This window comes from Nicotiana sylvestris, chromosome 8, assembly GCF_000393655.2.
Source record: "Nicotiana sylvestris chromosome 8, ASM39365v2, whole genome shotgun sequence".
In the NCBI taxonomy this organism is placed as follows: domain Eukaryota; kingdom Viridiplantae; phylum Streptophyta; class Magnoliopsida; order Solanales; family Solanaceae; genus Nicotiana; species Nicotiana sylvestris.
Genome location: NC_091064.1, coordinates 102650366 through 102676216, shown reverse-complemented (window position 1 = coordinate 102676216; position 25851 = coordinate 102650366). Strand labels below are relative to the sequence as shown.

The following is a 25851-nucleotide window of genomic DNA, read 5'->3' as shown; positions in this document are numbered from 1 at the left end:
GTTCCTTTATTTTCACACCAACGCCCCAGGAACGTGACAGAAAAATTGATGTAAAATTGGGGGCAAAATTTATATCCTCAAAGTGGAAGGAAAAGTGGTGAAAGTGATGGCGTCGTGCCGCGACGTTAAATCAAGCGCTTGTTGGGAGGCAACCCAATTCCATCTTTTTCTTTTGTTTACTTTTTTTATATTTTATTGTGTTACATTTTTTTATTGTGTTATTATTTTGTAGTATTATTTTTATAATTTGTAGGAGTACGAGCATGGATTCAAAGCCAATAGGCATGTGCAAAAGCGAGCAGGTGGTTGAAACTAAGTGTGAGGTACCCGCACAAGGGATCATACCTAGGAGAAGTCTGAGTATCCTGTAAGCAGCTATGTCACGACCCAATCCCCGAACCCGGTCGTGATGGCGCCTCTCATGAAGACAAGGCCAGCCAGACCAAAACGGAACACCTCTTTTAAACAGTTAATCACCATAAACAGTAATAACATATAATATAATACTCATAAATTGTGGAATTTTAACGTTAACAATAGCAGGAACCATCCCGACACAGCCCAAACCGGGGTGTCACAAGTCATGAGCTACTACAGAATCTGCTATAGGTCTACAAAGTACGGAATCCGATACAACAGTCTGAAGAAAACATAAATGATAGAGGATAAGAGAGACAAGGGGCTGCGGACGTCAACAGCTACCTCGTAACTCCAAATCACTGCCTAGCCTGGAAGGAATCAGTGCTCAGGTGCGAACTCTGCTATACCTGAATCTGCACACACGGTGCAGGGAGTAATGTGAGTACTCCGACTCAGTGAGTAATAATTACAAATAATGGCTAAAAGTATGAAAACATGTAAAGGCACAAAGCAATTCCATATCAAGCAGTAAAATCACTTAAAGCAGTAAATCAGTGAAGAAATCAAATGATATTCCTTTTTAAAGAAGTAAATCAGTGAAGTAATCAAATGATATTCCTTTTAAAACAAGTAAAAAGGTAATTTAACAAGTAATTAACAAGCAAAAATTCACCCCTCGGGCACAGTATCAATCACTCAGCATAGTATCATCCCTTCGGGCTCACTCTCAGTATAGTATCAGCCCCTCGGGCTACCTCACAATCACTCAGCATAATGGTCAGCCATTGTTACTTGACCAACTTTCATCAAACAGTGTCATTGTTACACTGTTTCAAATCACATGGGTACCCGCACTCACTGTGGGTGTGCAGACTCCGGAGGGGCCCCTTACGGCCCAAGAGCTATATCAAGCCACCTCGTGGCATCATCACTCAGCATATCCTCACATTTCTCAAGCCACCGCATGGCATAAATAGTATCTCAGGCCCTCGGCCTCATATCACTCAGCATATCCTCACATATGGCCTTCGGCCTCACTCAGTCCAGAAATCATCATAAGCCCCTTGGGCATTAGTAAAACAGTAGTTCTCAGCCCAAAACATGATGTAGAAATATCATTTAAGTTTCATATCTGAGTAAAAGTGGCTGAGTTTGTAAAACAGTAGATATCAATAGGACTGAGTTCAAATAATAAGTCAAGCAGTAAGGAAACAATGATAAAAATCCCCGAAGGGTCCAAATAGTTGGCACGAAGCCCAATTATGACAATCAGCCCAAATCATGATGGTAACAAATGAATTTCAGTCAAATATTTGGTAAAATCATCAATCGGGATGGACCAAATTACAATCCCCAGTAGTGAAAACCCCATGCTCATCATCCAGCGCGTATCTTGCCTCAATATAGCACTACGACGTGCAATCCGGGGTTTCAAACCCTCAGAACATTATTTACAACCATTACTCACCTCGAACTGGCTAATTCTCTAGCTCACGACGCCTTTTCCCCTTGAATTGGCCTCCACGCGCGTCGAATCTATTCAAAATCAGAACGAATACGTCACAATATGCTAAGGGAACAAAGCCCAAGCGAAAACATTCGAAAAATATCAAAAATCTCAAAATTAGCAAAACCCGAGCCCCAGGCCCACGTCTCGGAATGGGGTAAAATTTACATTTTCAGAATCCTCATACCCTCACGAGTCTAACCATACCAAAATTATCCAATTTCGATACCATTTGGTCCTTCAAATCATCATTTTACATTTTTGAAAGGTTCCGCAATTTTCTTCCCAAATTCCATCTCAAATCACGAATTAAATGATGAATTCAGTGATAGATTCATGTACTCTAACGAAATCTGAGTTAGAATCACTTACCCCGACCAATTTCTTGAAAAACCTTCAAAAAATTGCCAAAATCCGAGCTCTCTAGGTCAAAATATCAAATAAAACCCAAAACCTCGTATTTATAGAGTACCCCTCGGATTCTGACCGCACAAAAATGACCGCGGTCCGCGCAAAATCAGCGGGGTCCGTGCAAAAAATGTCCGCGGCCGCGCAGGTCTTGCTCTGCAGGGACAGGCTTTAGTACTTTGGCCATAACTTTCGCTACAGATATCCAAATTGCTATATCTTTACCTTTCTTGAAACTAGACACGAAGGTCTACAACTTTCATGTTTGAATCACCTCAAAATTCCTTGTGTATCAAAAGATATGAGCTTTCGAAGTATGACCAGCAACCTGCAGTTTTCACGACCGCGGCCGCTTTCACGCGGCCAGCACTTTTTTTTTTTGGCAATCCGCTAGTCAAGCGCCTAGAGCTAGGTTTTATTAATAACAAAAAATAAAAATACAAAAATTAGGAAAAGTACAAATAAGGGGGACAATAGCACCGGAATTGTTACCCATATGCCTTGGCTATATAATAACTCCCATGCGCCTCACATTGCTTTATGGCAGCCTCATGTAGAGGATTCACGGTGTAGCTGTCTGCAAAGTCTCACGAGGGCATATAATCTCATAGCCGTGTGGATAATTTCCAAAGGCATAGGACCAAGGCAACACAAACCGAGCTAAACCTTACCATACTATTACTATTGAGGCGTTGCCAGCGCACCCAGCGCGAAAAGGAGCGCGGTCCGCGCCAAAACTGTTGCTCCCTCCATTTTTCTAAGTTCCGGGGTGTCCGTACTCGCTCAAAACTCACCCGAAACACACCCGAGGCCCCCGGGACCTCAACCAAAAGCACCAACGCATCCTAAACATTATTCAACCTCATTCCAATCATCAAAACACCTCGACTAACACCAAAATCATCAAATCACATCGAATTCAAGCCTATGAATCTCAAGAACTTCCAAATTCCATTTTTGATCAAAAACCCAACCAAACCACGTCCGAATGACCTCAAATTTTGCAGACAAGTCCAAAATGACATAACGAAGCTACAGAAACTCTCGGAATCCCATTCCGACCCTTGGATCAAAATCTCACCTATCAACCGGAATTCGCCAATATACTAACTTCGCCAATTCAAGCCTAATTCTACACCGTACCTTCAAAACCACTTCCGATCACTCTCCTAAGTCACAAATCACCTCCCGAAGCTAACCGAACCATCAGAACTCACATCCGAACCCTCTAACACATAAGTCAACATCAGGTTTACTTTTCCAACTTAAGCCTTCTTAAAAGAGACTAAGTGTCTCATTTCTTACCAAATCCTCTCCGAACTCGAACTAATCATCTCGATCCCATAAAACACGGATAACGAAGCGTAAAGAAGCTGAAATGGGGGAAATGGAGCGGTAACTCATGAGACGACTGGCCGGGTCGTCATATCCTCCCCAACTTAAACAAACATTCGTCCTCGAACGAGTCAAGAAACATACCTAAAGCCTCAAATAGATGAGAATATCTGCTCCGTATCTCCCGCTCGGTCTCCTAGGTAGCCTCTTCCACGGGACGACCTCTCCACTGCACCTTCACTGAAGCTATATACTTTGATCTCAACTTCCGAACCTGGTGACCCAAAATAGCTACTGGCTCCACCTCAAAGGTCAAATCGTCATCCAACTGAACCGTGTTGAAGTCCAAAACATGAGACGGATCCCCAATATACTTCCGGAGCATAGAAACATGAAATACCGGATGCACACTCGACAGGCTGGGTGGTAAAGCAAGCTCATAAGCCACCTCCCCAATCCTCCGAAGCACCTCAAAAGGCCCAATGAACCGAGGACTCAACTTGCCTTTCTTCCCAAATCTCATAACACCCTTCATGGGCGAAACCTTCAGCAAGACCTTCTCACCGACCATGTAGGACACATCTCGAACCTTCCGGTTCGCATAACTCTTCTGATGCGACTGTGCTGTACGAAGTCTCTCCAGAATCACCTTTACCTTCTCTAAGGCATCCTGAACCAAATCTGTCCTCAATAGTCTAGCCTCACCGGGCTCGAACCAACCAACCGGAGATCTACACCGCCTCTCGTACAAAGCCTCATATGGAGCCATCTGAATACTTGACTGGTAGTTGTTGTTGTAAGCAAACTCTACAAGTGGTAGAAACTTATCCCATGAACCTCCAAAGTCAATAACACAAGTACGCAACATGTCCTCCAATATTTGAATAGTATGCTCGGACTGTCCGTCCGTCTGAGGATGAAATGATGTGCTCAACTCTACCTGAGTACCCAACTCTCTCAGCACGGCTCTCCAGAACTGTGAATTAAACTGAGTACCTCTATCTGAGATGATGGAAACAGGAACGCCATGCAACCGAACAATCTCCCGGATATAAATTCCTGCCAACCGCTCTGAAGAATAGGTAGTACACACAGGAATGAAGTGCGCAGACTTGGATAGTCGATCCACAATCACCCAAATAGCATCGAACTTCTTCAAAATCCGAGGAAGTCCAACCACAAAGTCCATCGTGATTCTCTCCCACTTCCACTCGGGAATAACCATCTGCTGAAATAAGCCACCCGGTCTCTAATGCTCATACTTCACCTGCTGACAGTTGAGACACCGAGCTACACATCCCACAATATCTTTCTTCATTATTCTCCACCAATAGTGCTGCCTCAAATCCTGATACATCTTCGCGGCACCCGAATGAATAGAATACCGCGAGTTATGGGCCTCCTCCAGAATCAGCTCTCTAAGCCCATCCACATTGGGCACACAGATCCGGCCCTGCATCCTCAACACACCATCATCACCGACGGTCACATCTCTGGCATCATCATGCTAAACTCTGTCCCTAAGTACAAACAAATGCGGATCATCATACTGGCGCTCTCTGATGCGATCATATAAAAAAGACTGAGAAACCACACAAGCCAATATCCGACTAGGCTCCGAAATATCCAACCTCACGAACCGATTGGCCAGGGCCTGAACATAAACCGCAAGAGGTCTCTCCCCAACTGGAATATATGCCAAACTCCCCATACTCACTACCTTTCAGCTCAAAGCATCAGCCACCACATTGGCCTTTCCCGGATGGTACACTATAGTGATATCATAATCCTTAAGCAACTTCAACCATCTCCGCTGCCTCAAATTAAGATCCTTTTGCTTGAACAAATGCTGAAGACTGTGATGATCAGTGAACACCTCACAAGATACGCCATACAAGTAATGCCTCCAAATCTTCAATGCGTGAACTATGGCAGCCAACTCTAAATCATGAACGGGGTAGTTCTTCTCATGGGGCTTCAACTGCCGAGAAGCATAAGCAATAACTCTACCCTCCTGCATCAACACACAACCAATCCCAACCCTTGGAGCATCACATACACAGTATATGAACCTGAAGCTGAAGGCAAAACCAACACTGGAGTTGTGGTCAAGGCTGTCTTGAGCTTCTGAAAGCTCTCCTCACACTCGTCCGACCATATAAATGGAGCACCCTTCTAAGTCCACTTGGTCAAGGGCGATGCAATGGATGAAAATCCCTGAACAAACCGACGATAATAGCCTGCTAACCCAAGAAAGCTATGAATCTCTGTGGCTGAGGACGGTCTGGGACAACTCTGAACCACCTCTATCTTCTTCGAATCAACCTGTATGCTCTCGCTGGACACCATGTGCCCCAAGAAAGCCACTGAACTAAGCCAAAACTCACACTTGGAGAATTTTGCATAAAGCTTCTCCTCCCTCAGTCTCTGCAACACAACTCTCAAATGCTCTGTGTGCTCCTCCTGACTACGCGAGTACACCAGAATATCATCAATGAATACAATAACGAACGAATCCAGATAAGGCCGAAATACACTGTTCATCAAATGCATTAATGTTGCTGGAGCATTGGTTAGCCCGAAGGACATAACAAGAAATTCATAATGATCATATCTGGTCCTGAAAGCAGTCTTAAGAATATCTGAATCCCTGATCTTCAACTGGTGATAACCCGAACGGAGATCAATCTTGGAGAACACCCTCGCTCCCTGAAGCTGATCAAATAAATCATCAATGCGAGGCAAAGGATACTTGTTCTTGATTGTTACTTTGTTCAATTGCCTATAATCAATGCACATTCTTATCGTTCCATCCTTCTTCTTCACAAACAAAATTGGTGCACCCCAAGGGGACACACTAGGCCGAATGAACCCCTTATCTAGGAGTTCCTGAAGTTGTTCTTTCAATTCCTTCAACTCTGCTGGTGCCATACGATATGGAGGAATAGAAATGGGCTGAGTGCCCGGCACCAGGTCCATACCAAAATCAATATCCTTGTCTGGTGGCATGTCCGGCAGGTATGCAGGAAAAACATCGGGAAAATCCCTCACAACTGGGACAGAATCAATACTAGGAGTCTCAGCTCCAACATCCCTCACAAATGCTAGATATGAAAGGCAACCCTTCCCAACCATACGCTGGGCCTTCAAGAAAGAGATCACTCTACTAGGGATATAATCAGTCACACCACGCCACTCGATCCGCGGTACACCCGGCATAGCCAAAGTGACTGTCTTAGCATGACAGTCTAGAATAGCACGACACGGAGATATCCAATCCATGCCCAAAATGACATCAAAATCCACCATGCTCAATAGCAATAGATCCACTCGGGTCTCCAGACCCCCAATAGTCACCACACATGACCGGTACACACGGTCTACAACAACAATATCGCCCACTGGGGTAGATACATGAACAGGTAAAGCAAGAAACTCACGGGGCGTACCCAAATAATGAGCAAAGTATGATGACACATAAGAAAAGGTGGAACCGGGATTAAATAATACCGAGGCATCTCTGTGGCAGACTGGAACAATATAGCTCTTAACCGTGCAATCAACTTAATTAATAGCAAAATCCCCAACTTTGATCAAATCCATATAACAAAACGCACTCAATAAATCATAACGCACATACTCTATTGTTGCTGTAATACCATAGTGAGATTGAACTCACTCCTTCTTAAGCTTGTGGAAACACAAATCATCTGGAATTTTAACTCTTCTGCAATTCTTGCATTCACTCACACAATAGTTAAGCCCACTCTCTAGGCAGCACAATTTAGATTTCAACGCATATTCTTCACTTGTAAATGAGATCTTCTAATAGACAACATAAGGATCACACCACCTTAGAACAATCCGCATGAGATAACCCACCTGTTTTGCCTCCAATTAACATTTTGTATACCTTCCACTGTCATACACATTACACAGTCACTTAATCTTCCTGAGTCTAAATTCATACCGTAACATGAAATTTACTTTATTCCAAATAGGAGACATGAAAAGATTATTCACGCGCCCATAACTCGAGGCTACACATCCAATTACAATGGAAATCAAACACTTAATGCTTCATCTATCATCCAGCAGACTTTCTCGCCACTTTCGAGTCATATAGATACATCTCGCAGTGCTAACATACTCACCATGTAGCTATCCAGCCGTCATTCAAACCAATAGGGGCAATACCGAACATATAAGTTCAAAATACTTGCTCACACAATCAACACCTCGGTGCTCAAGCCATAGGCAAAGATCCGATCTTAAGTCCTCAAAACCGGCCCAACATCAACTCATAGAGATCACATCTCGCCCCTCGATCAGGGAATCACAAGCCGTTGATGCACATCTAATACTGAGCGCTCATACACGCATACGAACACGTGGAAGGAATTTCAAGAGTTACTTTTCAAGCTGAATCAAGGACGCACGATAAGAGTTTCAAGAATATGAAATTTTTCCAAAAGGTTCTGCAGCCTCTCGAGGATAAATACAGATGTCTCCGTACCGATCTGCGAGACTCTACTAAACCTACTCATGACTCGTGAGACCTAAGTAATCTAGGCTCTGATACCAACTTATCACGACCCAATCCCCAAACCCGGTCGTGAAGACAAGGCCAACCAGACCAAAACGGAACATCTCTTTTAAACAGTTAATCATCATAAACAGTAATAACATATAATATAATACTCATAAATTGCGGAATTTTAACGTTAACAACAGCAGGAACCATCCTGACACAGCCCAAACCGGGGTGTAATAAGTCATGAGCTACTACAGAATCTGCTATAGGTCTACAAAGTACGGAATCTGATACAACAGTCTGAAGAAAACATAAATGATAGAGGATAAGAGAGACAATGGGCTGCGGATATCAACAGCTACCTCGTAACTCCAAATCACTGCCTAGCCTGGAAGGAATCAACGCTCAGGTGCGGACTCTGCTATACCTGAATCTGCACACACGGTGCAGGGAGTAATATGAGTACTCCGACTCAGTGAGTAATAATTACAAATAATGGCTGAAAGTATGAAAACACGTAAAGGCACAAAGCAATTCCATATCAAGCAGTAAAATCACTTAAAGCAGTAAGTCAGTGAAGAAATCAAATGATATTCCTTTTTAAAGCAGTAAATCAGTGAAGAAATCAAATGATATTCCTTTTTAAAACAAGTAAAACAGATAATTTAATAGGTAATTAACAAGTATAAATCCGCCCCTCGGGCACAGTATCAATCGCTCAGCATAGTATCAGCCCCTCGGGCTCACTCTCAGTACAGTATCAGCCCCTCGGGCTACCTCACAATCACTCAGCATAATGGTCAGCCATTGTTACCTGACCAACTTTCATCAAACAGTGTCATTGTTACCACTGTTTCAAATCACATGGGTACCCGTGCTCACTATGGGTGTGCAGACTCCGGAGGGGCCCCTTACGGCCCAAGCGCTATATCAAGCCACCTCGTGGCATCATCACTCAACATATCCTCACATAACTCAAGCCACCACATGGCATAAATAGTATCTCAGGCCCTCGGCCTCATATCACTCAGCATATCCTCACATATGGCCCTCGGCCTCACTCAGTCCAGAAATCATCATAAGCCCCTTGGGCATTAGTAAAACAGTAGTTCTCAGCCCAAAACATGATGTAGAAATATCATTTAAGTTTCAAATCTGAGTAAAAGTGGCTGAGTTTGTAAAACAGTAGATATCAACAGGACTGAGTTCAAATAATAAGTCAAGCAGTAAGGAAACAGTGATAAAAATCCCCGAAGGGTCCAAATAGTTGGCACGAAGCCCAATTATGGCAATCAGCCCAAATCATGATGGTAACAAATGAATTTCAGTCAAATATTCGGTAAAATCATCAATCGAGATGGACCAAGTCACAATCCCCAGTAGTGAAAACCCCACGCTCATCATCCAGCACGTATTTTGCCTCAATATAGCACTACGACGTGCAATCTAGGGTTTCAAACCCTCAGAACATCATTTACAACCATTACTCACCTCGAACTGGCTAATTCTCTAGCTCACGACGCCTTTGCCCCTTGAATTAGCCTCCACGTGCGTCGAATCTATCCAAAATCAGAACGAATACGTCACAATATGCTAAGGAAACAAAGCCCAGGCGAAAACATTCGAAAAATATCAAAAATCTCAAAATTAGCAAAACCCGAGCCTCGGGCCCACGTCTCGGAATCGGGTAAAATTTACATTTTCAGAATCCTCATACCCTCACGAGTCTAACCATACCAAAATTATCCAATTTCGATACCATTTGGTCATTCAAATCATCATTTTACATTTTTGAAAGGTTCCACAATTTTCTTCCCAAATTCCATCTCAAATCACGAATTAAATGATGAATTCAGTGATAGATTCATGTAGTCTAACAAAATCTGAGTTAGAATCATTTACCCCGACCAATTTCTTGAAAAACCTTCGAAAAATCGCCAAAATCCGATGTACTTTAGCCATAACTTTCGCTACAGATGTCCAAATTGAGATATCTTTAGCTTTCTGGAAACTAGACACGAAAGGTTACAACTTTTATTTTTGAATCACCTCAAAATTCTTTGTGTATAAAAAGATATGAGCTTCCGAAGTAGGACCAGCAACCTGCAGTCTTCACGACCGCGGCCGCGGCCAGCGCGCCCAGCGCGAAAAGGAGCGGGGTCCGCGCCAAAACTGCTGCTCCCTCCATTTTTCTAAGTTTCGGGGTGTCCGTACTCGCTCAAAACTCACCCAAAACATTCCCGAGGCCCCCGAGACCTCAACCAAAAGCACTAACGCATCCTAAACATTATTCAACCTCGTTCCAATCATCAAAACACCTCTACTAACACCAAAATCATCAAATCACCTCGAATTCAAGCCTATGAATCTCAAGAACTTCCAAATTCCATTTTTGATCAAAAACCCAACCAAACCACGTCCGAATGACCTCAAATTTTGCAGACAAGTCCAAAATGACATAACGAAGCTACAGAAACTCTCGGAATCCCATTCCGACCCTCGGATCAAAATCTCACCTATCAACCGAAATTTGCCAAAACACTAACTTCGCCAATTCAAGTCTAGTTCTACACCGTACCTCCAAAACCACTTCCGATCACTCTCCTAAGTCACAAATCACCTCCCGAAGCTAACCGAACCATCGGAACTCACATCTGAACCCTCTAACACATAAGTCAACATTCGGTTGACTTTTCCAACTTAAGCCTTCTTAAAAGAGACTAAGTGTCTCATTTCTTACTAAATCCTCTTCGAACTCGAACTAATCATCTTGATCCCATAAAACATGGATAACGAAGCGTAAAGAAGCTGAAATAGGGGAAATGGAGCGGTAACTCATGAGACGACTGGGTGGGTCGTCACAAGCTAATTCTTCGGCCTTTGGCCTACCAGGGAGTCTCTTTTACCCTATTGTTATTTTCAGTGTGCTTTGAGGACATTGCACAATTTTAAGTGTGGGGTGAGGAGATTATCTGTGTGATTTTCTGGGCTATCTTAGCTTAGTTGTAATGCTCGTTCTTAGTGTAGTAGTTTTGTTAAAAAAATAAACAAAATGAAAAAAATCAGAAAACTGAGACTTTTCCTGATGATGGATTTTGTGGACAGCTTTCTTGAGGGATTAAGGTCCAATAAAATAAATCAAAAAATATTTTCCTTTTGTTCTAGTAGTTTTAGTTAGGTAATAATCCCCCTTGGTTTTTCTTTGTGCATTGGTTCTTTTCCAGGGGATGTAACTTGAACCGAGTAATTTTTTATTTTTTATTTTTAGGATTAATTTTTTTTAGAAGTAGAAAAAGAGAGAGGAGAAAAACCTTTATGACTTGTTTGATACTAAGCATATTTAGGCCCGAGCTTAAGTAGTACTTTCCTCTGAGCGCTTAAGTAATGAATAAAATAGCAGACCTTCTGACCCCTAGGCTCAGTGTTGTGACTCTGTATATAACTTATGCTTATTTTGTTGTTTGATATGACCCTGTCTGTCTTAAAGTAGAATTGATCCATCTTGATTGATACTTGTGCCATGTGTGGTGAGGATTTCTTGCATATATTCCATGTTTTGCATCTTAGTCTAGAACTTGCCCTGCATGTTATTGAAGTGAAATAAAAGTGTTGCTCTGTTTAGAAGATTATAATAGGCTTTCTTTGATATGTCTTGTGAATTTTAGCCTTTTCAGATATTGTACCACGAGTTAGCCCTTTGATCTTGTAGCCTTTTGTTTGGAAGCCATATTTTTTCCTTGATCCTTTTATTGAATCCCTAGTTTTTGCACCCTGCTTCCTTGAGCATTGTTGCTTAGACCGTAATATTAATTGATAAATTTGAAGAATGGGATGGCTAAGTGAAAATGGTGACCAATGATAGCTAAAAGGTGATGAAAAGAGATTCTTGAAAAGAATGTGACATGATAAAAGAGAGAATGAAAAAAAAATTGCTTCTAAAAAAATGAAATGTTCTTGATATGAGGGAAATACTTGTGAAACAATAGATGAAGAGAGGGCTGAAAAATAAAGTGAAGAGCAGAAAATAATGGGTGATGAAGTCTAAAAGTGCAAAGTGCTTAGGGAAGTGTAAGTCACTATTATATAGTTTTCCTAACCGTCCCTTAGCCAACATTACAACCCGTTAAAGTCCTAGTTGATTCTATTCGAGCATACTTAATTAGTAGAGATGTACATAATGGGCAAGCCTATGGTTCTTTGTGCATACATGTGACTTCCTTTGTGAGTGCGAGAGTTGTTCTTTGATGCAAAGTCCTTAAATTATATTCATTCTTTGATTTGAGTGTATGGACTATTTATTCTTGTGAGGGCACTTGTTTCATGATAGATAGGTGATGTTATTAGCTTTATTTGACAGAATAGATGAGCGAGCTTAAATTTGGTGATTTGGTGAGTTAGAGTCTCTCTCTGAGGTTAGGAGGTTAGAAGTTTGTTGTTCGTTTGTGACTTGTATATCGTGTACGATGATCAGGAAGTGTATATCTGATGGTTTGAGTTGCCATAGGGCCTAATGGTTAGTATCAACCAAAGTGGTGGTGTTTGTAGGCTTGATTTATTGAGAGTTGTTTTAATGCTTACTCGAGGACGAGTAAGAGTCTAAGTGTGGGGTAGTGATGTTCGGCCAAAAAAAATGCATATATTTACCCATTGTGGCCTCATATTCTAGTACTTTTAATCGTCTTTTGAGTATTAATTATATTGTTTTGTGCTTAATATTATATTTTAATTGTGTAGGAATAAAGCGATATGAAGATGAAGAAATTTGGAGTAAATTGAATAAAATACGGAAGAAAAAAAAAGAAAATTAAAATAATAAAAAGAAAGGAGAGACGCCATTTGGGTTTTGTCCCCCCAAGTGGAGACAACTAAGGAATTTTACAATTCAAAAAAGAGGAAGTTACAATTGAAAGCAAATTTGACAAAGCAACGTAAAAAAAAAAGCGTACTGCTTCCAGCGCCACGACGTTGGCCTTAACGCTGTGTTGCGGGGTTTTCCTATTTCGTTCGGGACAATGTTATTTTGGTCCTATACGGTTCTAATATACGATTCTAACTTGTATAAAAAGAATTCTAAACCTAATTTGGAGGGGACCTAACATACTTTGAAGGGAGTTTCACGTGGAGGAACACACACCGCGCTTGTATGAGGCTTCTAGCTAGTTCTTCTTCTCTTCTTTTAATCTCATAGTTTATTAGTTCTAGAGTTTTTGGGTGCTACATGAACGTTGTAGTTTGAAGCTTAGATTGCTCTTATTATTTTATTTATTCAATCTTGCGCTTAATTATTTGATTGCTTGATCACCAATTGAATACTATCTATGAATCAGGATTGAACTCGGGAGAGGAAATTCTAGATTGCATATAAGATTGAGTAGAGCAAGATCTTAACTCCAGGGGGGGGGAGGGGGGGAAGGGGGGACGGATTTGCGGTTAGGATAGGAATATACCTAATCGCCTTGCTTGGTTATTATACGGAATTTATAAATGTGTTCTTGTTAATCCTAATTCCATAGAAATATAGGCGTTAGGTTAGCTTGAATAGGTGAGTTGTACTTCGGGAGAAGGCTACGAGCAATATTAACCCCGCCAATCAATAAACTAGATAAATTAATTAGACAATTTTGGTAGAAAACTCAACGGGATTGTTAGCTAACCCATAGCTATAGAATATTCATTCACATTGAATTCGGCTTTAAGTTTGTCGTTGTTTTCTTTAATCTCTTAATTTGTTACTTTAGATTAATTTTAGTTAAATATTCATACGTTAGAATTCGCTTGAATAGATTAATCGTTTGGTTTAATTTAGTTGATAGTTATTCACAAGTTCCTGTGGGTACGATATCTAGACTTACAATCCTATATTACTTGTCGACGACGTATACTTGCGTATGCGTTTTGAAGCAACATAAGGCATTGAGTTCGAGATCGAAGTCTCGTTCAATATCGAGGTCGGTATCAATCGAAGTTAGGGAAGATAGACTTCGAGTAACATCGGGGATAGCTAGGTAACGGAAAGAGCGAGATATCCGTGGTTGGTCTAGGATCGTGGCGTGAATCTCGGAATGGATCAATCCACAACGGTTAATTAGATGTTAATATGGTTTCCTACTATAATTAGAAGTGTACCTTATTTAGGACTCTTCTATTATATAAAGGGAGATCCTATTCATTTGTAATGATCATTATTGACCGAAACAAAAGCAATATTCTTGTTCATCAATTTATTCAATCTTTACTGTTATCACCTCGAGGGTACCTTAATTCAAGGCTGAAGCTCTGTTTGCATACTGGTTTGGGTTATTTACAGATCAATTCTACTTTTTATTTTTTTTTCTACTTATCAATTGGTATTGGGTAAAATCACATACCCTTAAAATCATAATATAAGTTTAATTATTATCCAAATTCTAGGGTAAACAATACTTACTACTCTTATTAGGGTCTGAAACTTTTTCATTATATTTGCTACTTGAGAGCCTTAAGGCGATGCTTTTACTACAACAATGACAATTCTTTCCAGTGATATATGACACAAAACTCTAATTTGCTTGTAATTTGTAATATCTATTTAAAAGTTTTTTCTGATTCTCCAAAGTTAATTTCCAAGTCACCAATATACATTTTAATGTTCTCATTGACCAAAATATATTAAATTTCCTGTAAGAAACCAAAAAAGAAAATAGAATACAAATGAAATAGATTCTGAAAAGCTAAAAAGTTTCAACGAAAACAAAAAGATAGATGACACGAGAATGAGTATTGAAATATTTTCTTTTTATATTCTTAATTCTTCTATTGACTTATTTTCTTGCAATGAGTTGAATTGTTTTTTTCTTCCTATTTAGGAGGGTGAGGAAGTTTGGTGCCAATCCTAACATACACAACTTCCTTCTCTTCTTTCTTTCACGTCATATTCTTTGAAGCTTATTTCATAAAATTCAGGCAAATATTGTGCGTGCTCATATGACAAACTAAATTTGATTGTCTACTTTGCAGATTGGGAGTAGTTCACATTCATCTCCCTCGAGTTAATTTTTATTTTTATTTCTCCTGTTTCACTCACTAATTTCGTCACTAATGTCAACGGAACTAAAATGCTTATTTTCTTAATTTTATTTATGTGTCTACGCTACATTTGAAGACTTTGATTCTCCTTTATCAGTTATATAAAATAAAAATACACTCCATACATCCCAAAAAAGATGATACTTTTCAATTTCTGCGCGTCAAACGACTTATTTTCCACCGTGACTTTTTCATATGTCTTTTAAATATTTTAGAATATTAATTATTATAATTTTAGTACTTTTTATGTAATTTCTGAAAATATGTAAATTTTATTTACAAAACTTAAAGACTAATTCTATATTCGAATTTTCTGTTAAAATTAAGAAGTTTAAAACTCTCAAATTGAAAAAATCTTTTTGGAAATGAGGAAGTATATCATTTTCTGCAACTTAAATTTTTTCCTTTTAACTTTTTTTATGTAGTTCAAATATATTCTTTGCTAATATTTTATGTGATTCTTAAAAAGTTCATGCTCATTGGCAGGGCGAAGCTATATTTTTCTAAGGATGGTCAATTGATCATCCTTCGCCGAAAAATTACACTGTGTATATAGATAAAATATTAAGTTTTTAAGGCAACCCTCTTTGTTGGAAAATTTGACGCGCCCAAAAATTAGCATATATATGGAATACTTTTCACTTGTCAAAAGGATGTAAAAAGTAGAGAATGATAGGTCATGGAGAAATCGTAGACCCATCATGTGAATGATGTCATTTCCCTTTAGATATTTAGCACCTAATTGTGTCACGGGTGTCTTTTAGGTCATATCAATGCTTATGAGTGTTGTATGTAAATATTACAGCACGTACAAAGGGATTGGTATATCTCCTATAGAAAATGAATAATGAAATAAAATTTCTTGTTATTTCTGCTTTTATTATTTTGCTTAAAGCAAAGAAGTTGCAATTAATTGGAAGCAATTAAACACTTAAATATGCAAAGACACTGTGGTGAAAATCATTTAAGACATACTAAAATGAATCATAATCCAAAAGCTCTCAAAGTTACAATGAAATTCATGGAATCCCATTTTCGTAGCATTTTTCAGGTTATTGGTTACTTAATTAAATTCCTGAAGCAAAAAAAACAAAAATTAAATTTAAAAAGGTATTAATTAATTTCCTGCTCTATGTTTGTAACGGATTAATTAATTTGCAGATAAACTTGTTGCATTATGAGTATATTATCGTGGTGCTTTTTTAATTTGCAGAAATACATGACTGATACTAAATAGATTTTGAAAGACATCATATATATAATTATATCACGCGTGGCTATCATTAACTTTTCAAGGTCAAATTAACTCATAAGGGAATAATCACAACCCAAAAATGTTCCCTAATGCAGTATGATAATGTTACCTTTTTATTTGATAATGTTCCAGAACGTGTTATGCAATATGCACAAAGGGAGACACTCTCTATTCAGCCATCTATTTCATATTTTCGTTGTCGTATCCTGTATTTCATATTTCATATCTCTTATATATTGTTGCTGTTTTATTACGCATTTTTACGGTACTAATGTATCATCTCCTATTGCTTCTTTTGAGCCGAGGGTCTCCTGGAAACAGCCTCTCTACCCTTCGGAGTAGGGGTAAGGTCTGCGTACATACTACCCTCCCCAGACCCCACTTATAGGATTATACTGGGTCGTTGTTGTTGTTGTTGGAGACACTCTCTATTAAGAGCTTTTTAGAGCTTGAACCAGAAATATGATCGAAAAAACTTATTCATTCCGCCACAATTATTGATGAGCAATTAAAATAATAACTTCTACAAAGTCAACAATACATAATAGAAAAGGTGGGGAATTAAAAAAAAATAAAACGTAAAACAAAGTCTCAACCCAAAGCACACTTGGTAACAATGAGAATGTAGGAAATGAACTTGAAAATGGCAAGTGAAAGGCTTACCATTTTACCAATACACAGGTACAATATATATCTTCAAACTCCATCTGATCAAAGTATCTCCACAACCCCAAAATAACAGGATAAAAAAAACTTGGAAGAAAATATAAGGAATTAAAACGTAATTAAGATAGAGTTTAACAATCTTGATTAATAATCAAGGGAAAGTAATTAAGAGCACTGGAAGCCAGAAGGAGCCTCTTTAGAACAAACATTAAGAAGCAAACTAAGTGAAATAGGAACATTAAGGTTAATGCCCAAAATGTTAGCCTTAATAGCAGAGCAAAGGCAAAGAGCAGCTTCAACATTAGCAAGACCAGAGAGAAGGCTGCAACAAGGAGCGACTGGGGGTGACCCAATAACAGCATTCACCAATCCAAGAACATCAGCACACACTCCAAGCTTAAGGGTATCAATGGGGCATATAGCTGTTTCTGAAGAAGGAGGAGGAGGACATGAAGGCTTTGGTTTTGGCTTAGGTTTAGGTTTAGGGCAAGTACCACACCCAGAAACCATGGAAAACAAGATGAGGTTAAGGCAAAGGAAAAGAGCAACACTATTCTTGGAAGCCATTGTTCTGTTGAAGTGGTGTTTTTTCTTGCTCAAGTAGTGAGTGATCGATGCAGATATATGCAAGAAGTAAAGGGTATTTATAGATTTGAAATAAATGTGTAGGAAATTTTGGGTCCCATTAGTTAACCCTTGTATTTCCTATATAAGTACACTTATAGTGTATATTAAAAAATACTTTAAGCAGTAATTTTCCACGCTATCTTCTTCCAAATCAGGCGAGGGGTTTAGATTGTAATATAGGAGGTTGCTCCAATACTTCATAACAATCACCGCCGACTAGTAATTTCAGTCGCGGTTCATCCGTTCTTTCCGCTTCCGATACGCAAATAAGTAGATTCTTGTTTTACAATTTATGCGCTATCTAATGTGTTTAGATTTACGCATCCCTTCATTGGTATCAAAGCCATAGGCTGATTTTTTTGTCCGAAAAAATTATAGAATTATTCTAATTTTCGACGTGAATCTAGAACTGTGTTTTTTTTTTATTTAAATTTTTGAGAGCACTGTGAATTAGTTTCTCATCACAGTGAAGGGATATCCTATACATGTCTTGAATAATGTTTTCTTCTCTTTTATAATTAGCGGCCGGTAATTTCACGGAAGGTTCCATAATGTTGTAAAACTAATTTTTGTAGTAAAAATAATAACTCAACTACGTATATATTACAACGTAACTAAAACATCTTAAAATACTAAATATGGTCCCTAAAAAAAGAAAGTAGATAGTTATCATGAATAAAATTGCACTATAAGTATAGTCATATCTACTAATTCACCTTAGATAATATTCATGTGCAACCACATCAAATAAAAAAACCTATCTTTTGATCAAACCTAACCGATGTTTTTCACCACGTGGCACATTATTAGTGTTTCATTTTTTAAAGTGGGGTTTTTTTTTTGTTTAACTTTTAAGAGATACTACATGGATATTATGTAACCGAAATCGTTGGAGTGGCAGCCTGCTTATATTTTGGGACATGATTTAGTGTTTTCATGTCTCTCTTATTTTATGTGATATAAATGCGTAGTTGAGTTATTATTTCATTATAAAACTTAGTTTTATAACTTTGGTATAATAAGTACTCCCTCCGTTCCAATTTATGTGAACTTGTTTTGATTAAGCACGGAGTTTGAAAAAAATGAAGACTTTTGAAATTTATGGTCCTAAACAAGTCAAAAAGGGGCCAGAGTATTTCTGTGATTATAAAAGCTTTTCGTTAAGGGTAAAATTATAAATTTAAGCTAAATTATTTCCAAATTTAAAAAAGAATCAATTTTTTAGAGCGGAGCAAAAAAGGTATGTTCACATAAACCGGGAGTAAATTAATGTTGGACTAAGTACCACCAATTAAGTTACCCGAGAGAAAGGCAAGTAGAAGCTCAACATTTGCCATCCCTAATGACATTTTAGTCCTCTAACTTCCATTTTATCCAAAAAGAATCTAGTTTAGTACTTCAAGGGATGATAGTAATTAACCAAACAAAGTTTGCAAACGTACTAATTTCCAATTGCCTATCATTCCCTTAAGCACAATCTCAAAATTAAAAACTAAAACATGTAGGTCTCGAGGACAAAAGCTAAAAACATGTAGGGCTCAAAGGTACTTTTCTAGAATAAATAATGTTTTGTTCCAACATTGATCCCATTATTATGGCCACTTTATAATTGTTTATCATATCTGTAGAGTTGGAACACTGTTGTAAAGATGTGGATCTAAAATTTATATGTGAGGGGTTTAACTTTAGTCTCTTACCATAAATCCACAATACTTTTGAAATTATAAATTTAAAATTATATCCTTTTAAAATTTTTAGTGATTTTTACACACACACGCACATATACTCCATCTCAAAACAAGACGGGATTTGAACTGTCAATTTGAACTGTAGAGGTGCACCGAATAATAATCGCACCACATGAGTATTTGAGCATGGGTGCACGCACATATATATATATATATATATATAAGTAATTTTGAAGAAATATAATATTATTATATATGATTCAGGGAGAGAAGCATGAGTTCGCATGATCCCGACACTTTTTTATCAGATATTGTACATTATTAAGGAAGCCGTTACAATAAAGGACTCAAAGTTGCTTCTAGGATAGTTAAGTATCGTATGTGGATGAAGATCTATTTTTCATTTTAAAGCCTTCGTGCAAAAGGTATTTAGCTTAATCTACCTTACCGCTTGTATTGTATTGTTATCCCAAAACAATGTTTGTTTTGATTGTTTATTTAAAATTGGTTGTATCGTATTGTTAAATCCATTGTTCCGGAACAACCAAAAGCCCCATTTTATAAAACAATCGATTTGGTGTGGTGGGATCGTTTCCTATTTTCTTTTCCAATTGTACCCTTACTTATTACTCTATAATTCTATTTTTTATTTTTTTTATTTTATTTTTACTCCAAATCTCACCTATTGACCTACTTTATCTTCTTCCATCTTTTCTAGAGTTGGTTTGCCCCGTTCTTATTATCCAAGTCTTTGTTAAATCTTTTGTCTCTTTACATCGTTATAATTAAATTTTTTGTTGCTAATATTAGTTAACCTTTTTTTTCAGGTTTTTGCTCTTGTTTTCAAACTACATAATTAATCATAAATTAGTAGAAAGAAGTTGTCTTAAGTTATCTTTATGTGTAGTTCTTGATAAATTTTATTTAAAACAATTGGGGGTATTTTAGTGAACTTACCAGTTACAGTACAGTACGATACAGTCAAACCAAACACCAAAATATTATTTAACAACAGCAAACGATACAATCTATTCAAACATTGTATCCATAAAACGATACAATACAGTACAATACAATACATTATAAAACGATGGATAACAATGATCCAAACATAGTATTAGACAACATTGATTAGGGAAATAAAATTAGAACTAAGTCTCATAGACTAAAAGTGAAACCTTTCGCTTTCTCTAATTAATTACTTTGATGTTAACAAGCATATGAAAAGAAAAAAATGGAGCGCCCATGTGCCATAATCGCAATACTTTTGGCTGTATGCACAAAAAACAGCCCAGATTTTGGAGGTTAGTTAAAAGGCTAGGAACACAAGCACAAGTTGGGTTTTGAATTTCTTGGTCTGTTGATGATCAGATTCAAGAACAGTGATGTGGTGCAATGCAATTCTTTTCCATCTAATTAGAACACATAATTCTAGTGGGCTATATGTGTATGGTACAATATGTTCGTTGTCCTTCTCACATGAGTGGCTGAGGGTTCCTCAGCAAGAAAATATCTTTTCTTCTTTGAGGATTTATTGGAGTGTAGCTCCAAAAGATTCCACATGTTCTAATTTTTTTAGAGTCAAAAATTTGATGTTTTCAACCAGAAGAAAAATGACGGATTTGGCTCTAACTCCTGTACATTATCTCTCAATTTTCATAAGTGCATGTCTAATTTAATGACATCTGTCATCTTCCATATCTAAGGGCCAAAATTTATTTAGACTAACCCATGATTAAACTTCATTCTCTTACTGGGTTAGTATCAAAATTGGAAATAGAAATCAACTATCCGAAAATCTTGCTGGGAATTTCATTTTGATTGGGAAAATATTTTCTTATCAATGGAAACGATTCTTTGGCGCCAGAATGAAGAAAAACAAAAGATTAAACCATTTACAAACTACTACAACAACAACACAAATTGCAAGGAGAAAAACAAAATCAGTGGTTTGAGCAAAATATTATTCTGGGTAAAGAGCGACGGCAACAGAACATGTTCTACTTCAGTCTTACACCTCTTTTGATTTCTGTAGTGTTAAATTAAACCTGTTGTGATTTTTGTAGTGTCAAATTACCTATGTTAAAAAATGTCTACGATGTGTTTGATAAAATGTCTCAACCGAACTTTTTGAGAATAAAGTAGGAAATCAATATTTAACAATGTGAGAAATTGTATTCCTTGCAACACACATAGCAAGTTAAATAATTAAGATTAAAAATTGTTTCACAAAATGCTGATCGAGAAGAACATATTTCTTCCTAGTGGCTATGCCTACTTTCAAACACAAAAGGCAACATGATAGCAGTTTGCTCTACATTTATCACTTGAAAATTAGACTCTATTCAACCTTTTATAGACGCCAATCTTAGTTTATAAGTGAAAAAGTTCAAAAAAGCTAAATTTTATGAATAAGATTGCAGATGACCCCATGTCTTGTAATTCATTATTTGAGACTTTTTTTTAAAAGTTTTTCCAAAATTTAAGAATATAGATTATTTGTCATATTCATATCTTTTATAATGTAGATTTATGGATATATCTAGTGACTCTGAAGTGGATGTAACGTGCCAATAAAACTTGGCATGGAATTTGATTCAGATGAGCATGCATATGATTGTTACAATGAATACGCGGCTGCAATTGGTTTTAGTGTTAGGAAAGAATATGCAAACAAAAACAGAGTACACGGGTATGTGACTTCAAGAAAATTAACATGTTATAAAGAAGGTTACAGAGGTAAAGACAAACGAGATCCTACTGTTCAAAAACATAGAAAGGAAACTAGAACCGGTTGCTTGGCTCATGTTATTGTAAGTCGTCAATCAAATGGGAGGTTTCGCATCACTTCATTCGAAGAGAAACATAACCATCATCTTGTTCCTCCATCTTTAGTTCATCTGTTGCCATCACAAAGAAAGATAAAAATGGCTCAAGCATATGAAATTGACTTATTAGACGATTTGGGGATACGTCCTAAAGCGTCATTTGATTATGCTGCTCGTCAAGCTGGAGGACAATCTTTTCTAGGCTACACTAAGAGAGATCATAAGAATTATCTTCGTGACAAAAGAACAGATAGTTTGAAACATGGAGTGGCTCGTAGCTTGGTGAATTATTTTGAGAAACGAACTCTAGAAGATCCTGCTTTTCGATTTTCTTTACAATTAGATGATGAAGGTTTGATAACTAATATATTCTGGGCTGATGGAAAGATGATAAGGGATTTTAAGATTTATGGAGATATTGTGTCCTTTGATACAACGTATAGAACAGATAAAGAATACCGACCCTTGGCATTATTTGTTGGTTTGAACAATCATAGGGAAATGGTCATATTTGGTGCCGCCCTTTTATACGAAGAATCCGCTGAATCTTTTGAGTGGCTTTTTAATGCATTCTTTAGGATTATGTCTGCAGAGAAACCAAAGACATTTATCACAGATCAAGATCCCGCAATATCTTTTGCTGTCTCATTAGTAATGCCACAGACATATCATCGCCTGTGTGTGTGGCACTTGGAAAAGAATGCATTCAAGCATTTAAATCATGTCTTTAGAGCTCATGCATCATTTCCAGGAGATTTTAGCAAATTGCTTTACCATTATGAGTATGAGGAGGATTTTTTATTTGCGTGGCAGGAAATGCTAGAGAAATATGACCTTGGGGATAATAGTTGGTTGAAAAATACATTTGCTATAAGGGAGAAATGTTCCATGACATATGGAAGAAATACATTCTCAGCAGGTATGCGCAGCACACAATTGAGTGAGAGTTTTAATGGATTTTTAAGGGGATATTTGAAATCTGATCTAGATATTGTACAATTTTTTAAGCATTTTCAAAGATCAGTTGATGATAAGCGTGCTAATGAGAATAAATCAAATTTTGATATGACTCAAAGAATATCTATTTTAAAGGTTAAATTTCCTTTATTGGTTCATGCTAGGGAAGTATATACCCCAACTATATTTGATATGTTTCAAAATGAGTGGGAAAGGTCCTTACTTGTTTATATAAAAAGCTCCAGTGATGAAGGAGAATTGTGTACATATAATGTTAGCACTCATGGAAGTGTTAAGGAGCACGTAGTAACTGTTAAGAGAACATTAACTGAAGTTTCTTGCAGCTGCAAACTGTTTGAGTTTATGGGTATACTATGTAGACATGCCTTAAAGATCTTGGACATACTGAATGTAAAGGATATGATTCCTGAACACTATATACTAAAGAGGTGGACGAAAGATGCTACAAACTTGAATAAGATGGATGTCAGTTTGATAGCAAAGGAAACTGATCCGAAAGTTGAAGTTACTGCGAGGTATAGACATCTCTGCCAAACTTTTGTTCAGATTTCAAGTGAAGCTTCAGAATCTATCGAAGGATATGAATTGGTTGCAAATCATGCGAATGAGATAATTTCAAAGTTAAAGGATGTAAAAAAGAGAAAGGAATCTCAAAAGTCAGTTCCAGGCAATGTTATTCAAAATGAGCCAAATGAGACAGTATTTGTTGATAATACAAATGTCACGAAGGTGACTGGGTTAAAAAGAAAGCAACCAACTCGTCGTTCTAATACTAGACCAAAAAGTTTTATGGAAAAAGCCAAGAGGAAAAATCAGACATCATTTTCAAAATCTCCTCAACGCTCTGATCAGCAAGTAGACTATGTTTAGGAGATTCATTTTCCACGTCCAGATGCATCAATGACTATGGTATCTTGCGAAATCTAATTATTTTTTCTTGTTTATTGTTACATAAATTTTTATTTTATTCGTTAAATAATAGGAATTGGCAGAAGAAAGTTTTCCTCCACGGTGCTCTTCACAGTTGTCTCAAGGATCAGCCCATGGAAGTTTGACTCAACTCTTAAGAGTCAGTGAGCAAAGCATATGATGCTTCTCATATTTATTTATTTTCTAATAAGTAATGCTACTCATCCCAATATGTCATTTTTTTTCTCTCTTTTACTAATTACAGGATGTTTCATTTCATGATTTAAACAAGTATTCTTAATGTTGAGTGTGGCAGCTTCAGAGAATCAAATATTATATGGTAACAATGATTTATGCGATTATTGTCATAATCTCAAAATTCAAATGTGGGCTGCATTATAATTGTTATTTTCTGACGTTATAACTTGGTTTGTTTGATAGGTTGTGCAATAAAAAAACTGAACAAAGCGCAAGAAGTGTTGTCTTAAGGCAGTTTGGTAGCACATGATATTACGGCTTAAAGGAGCTTAGAAAAGCTGGCATTCTCCTCTGTGAATTGAGCTTTTATTTTTGCATCAAGGCTATAAGCATGGGTGCCACAAGGTGTAGTGCACTTAAGGGAATTTCCCTTTTCACTTAAAGATGATGCTAAAGAGTGGCTTCGAAGCTTGCTAGTGGTTCGATTAGAACCTGGGAGGAGATGAACAGAAAATTCCTCGATAAATATTTCTCCTCAGCTAAGACGAGCAAGAATAGAAGAGAAATCCATACCTTCTGCCACAAAAAGACTGAAATCATTTTTGAAGCATAATAGAGGTTTAAGGAGATAGTTAGAAAGTGTCAACACAATGGAAATGAACTCTGGATGCAACTCCATGACTTTTGGGAAAGATTGCCACCGGCCTCGCGTAGAACATTGAGCAATGCAGTTGGAGGACCGTTGATGAAGACGACTTCAGAGGAGATAGTTACAATTCTTGATGAGTTGTCTGAAGATGCTAATCAGTGGCCCTCTTAGAGTGCTAAAAGAAGAAAATCAACTGGTGATTACCAAGTTGATGCTAATACATCTATGCAGGTACAACTTGATGCTATGGCTAAAGAAATACGGAAGCTGACTTTAGCCTCGATATAGAATGATCCTCACGCAGCGTGTGATATATGTGGAAGAGGACACCCTACTCATGAGTGTCAAGCCTCAACTGAGGAAGTGAATGTTGTGGGAAATTATAGTTCTAATGCAATGGGTCAGAGGCACCCCGATTTTTCATGTAGTTCATCTGGGGTACTTTGAATGCATGGCAACAAAACAACCTCAGACCCTATGGCTGTCCAACGGGACGGGACGGGACGAAATTAACGGGATGGGATGGGACAGGACGACATTTAAGCGGGACGGTGGCGGGATGGGACGAAACGGGACGAAACGGTCGTCCCCTCCCGTCCCGCTAACAAACGGGACGGGACGAAACGGGACGGGATAGGACAAACGGGACGAAACGGTCGTCCCATCCCGCCCCGCTAACAAACGGGATGGGACGGGACGGGTTCGTGGGCCTTAAGTGTATTTTTTTTTAAAAAAAACGTCTAGTTTTTTGAAAATTACTATGTTTTTAAAGTTTGCAACGGCTAGATTTTTGACTTATTTAGTAAAGTTAAATGTTATTATGTTAAAACAAAAATTAGAAAAC

At 37.9% G+C, this 25851-nt stretch overlaps 2 protein-coding genes across 2 annotated transcripts; one reads left to right on the top strand and one right to left on the bottom strand.

Moving 5' to 3' along the window:
* Nucleotides 1–16927: 16927 nt before the first annotated feature.
* On the bottom strand, nt 16928–17756 carry LOC104247492 (14 kDa proline-rich protein DC2.15-like). The gene has a single exon (XM_009803523.2). It carries the CDS (start codon nt 17695–17697, stop codon nt 17296–17298), a length of 402 nt encoding a protein of 133 aa, XP_009801825.1. The 5' UTR covers nt 17698–17756; the 3' UTR covers nt 16928–17295.
* Nucleotides 17757–22030: 4274 nt separating this feature from the next.
* Nucleotides 22031–24121, top strand: LOC104247493 (protein FAR1-RELATED SEQUENCE 5-like). Its single transcript, XM_009803524.2, has one exon. The coding sequence runs from the start codon at nt 22031–22033 to the stop codon at nt 24119–24121; it is 2091 nt and encodes a 696-aa protein (XP_009801826.2).
* Nucleotides 24122–25851: the final 1730 nt, after the last annotated feature.

Excerpts from the sequence above, each read along its gene's own strand:
- LOC104247492 (XM_009803523.2), bottom strand. The coding sequence starts at position 17,697 with ATGGCTTCCAAGAATAGTGTTGCTCTTTTCCTTTGCCTTAACCTCATC.
- LOC104247493 (XM_009803524.2), top strand. The coding sequence starts at position 22,031 with ATGGAATTTGATTCAGATGAGCATGCATATGATTGTTACAATGAATAC.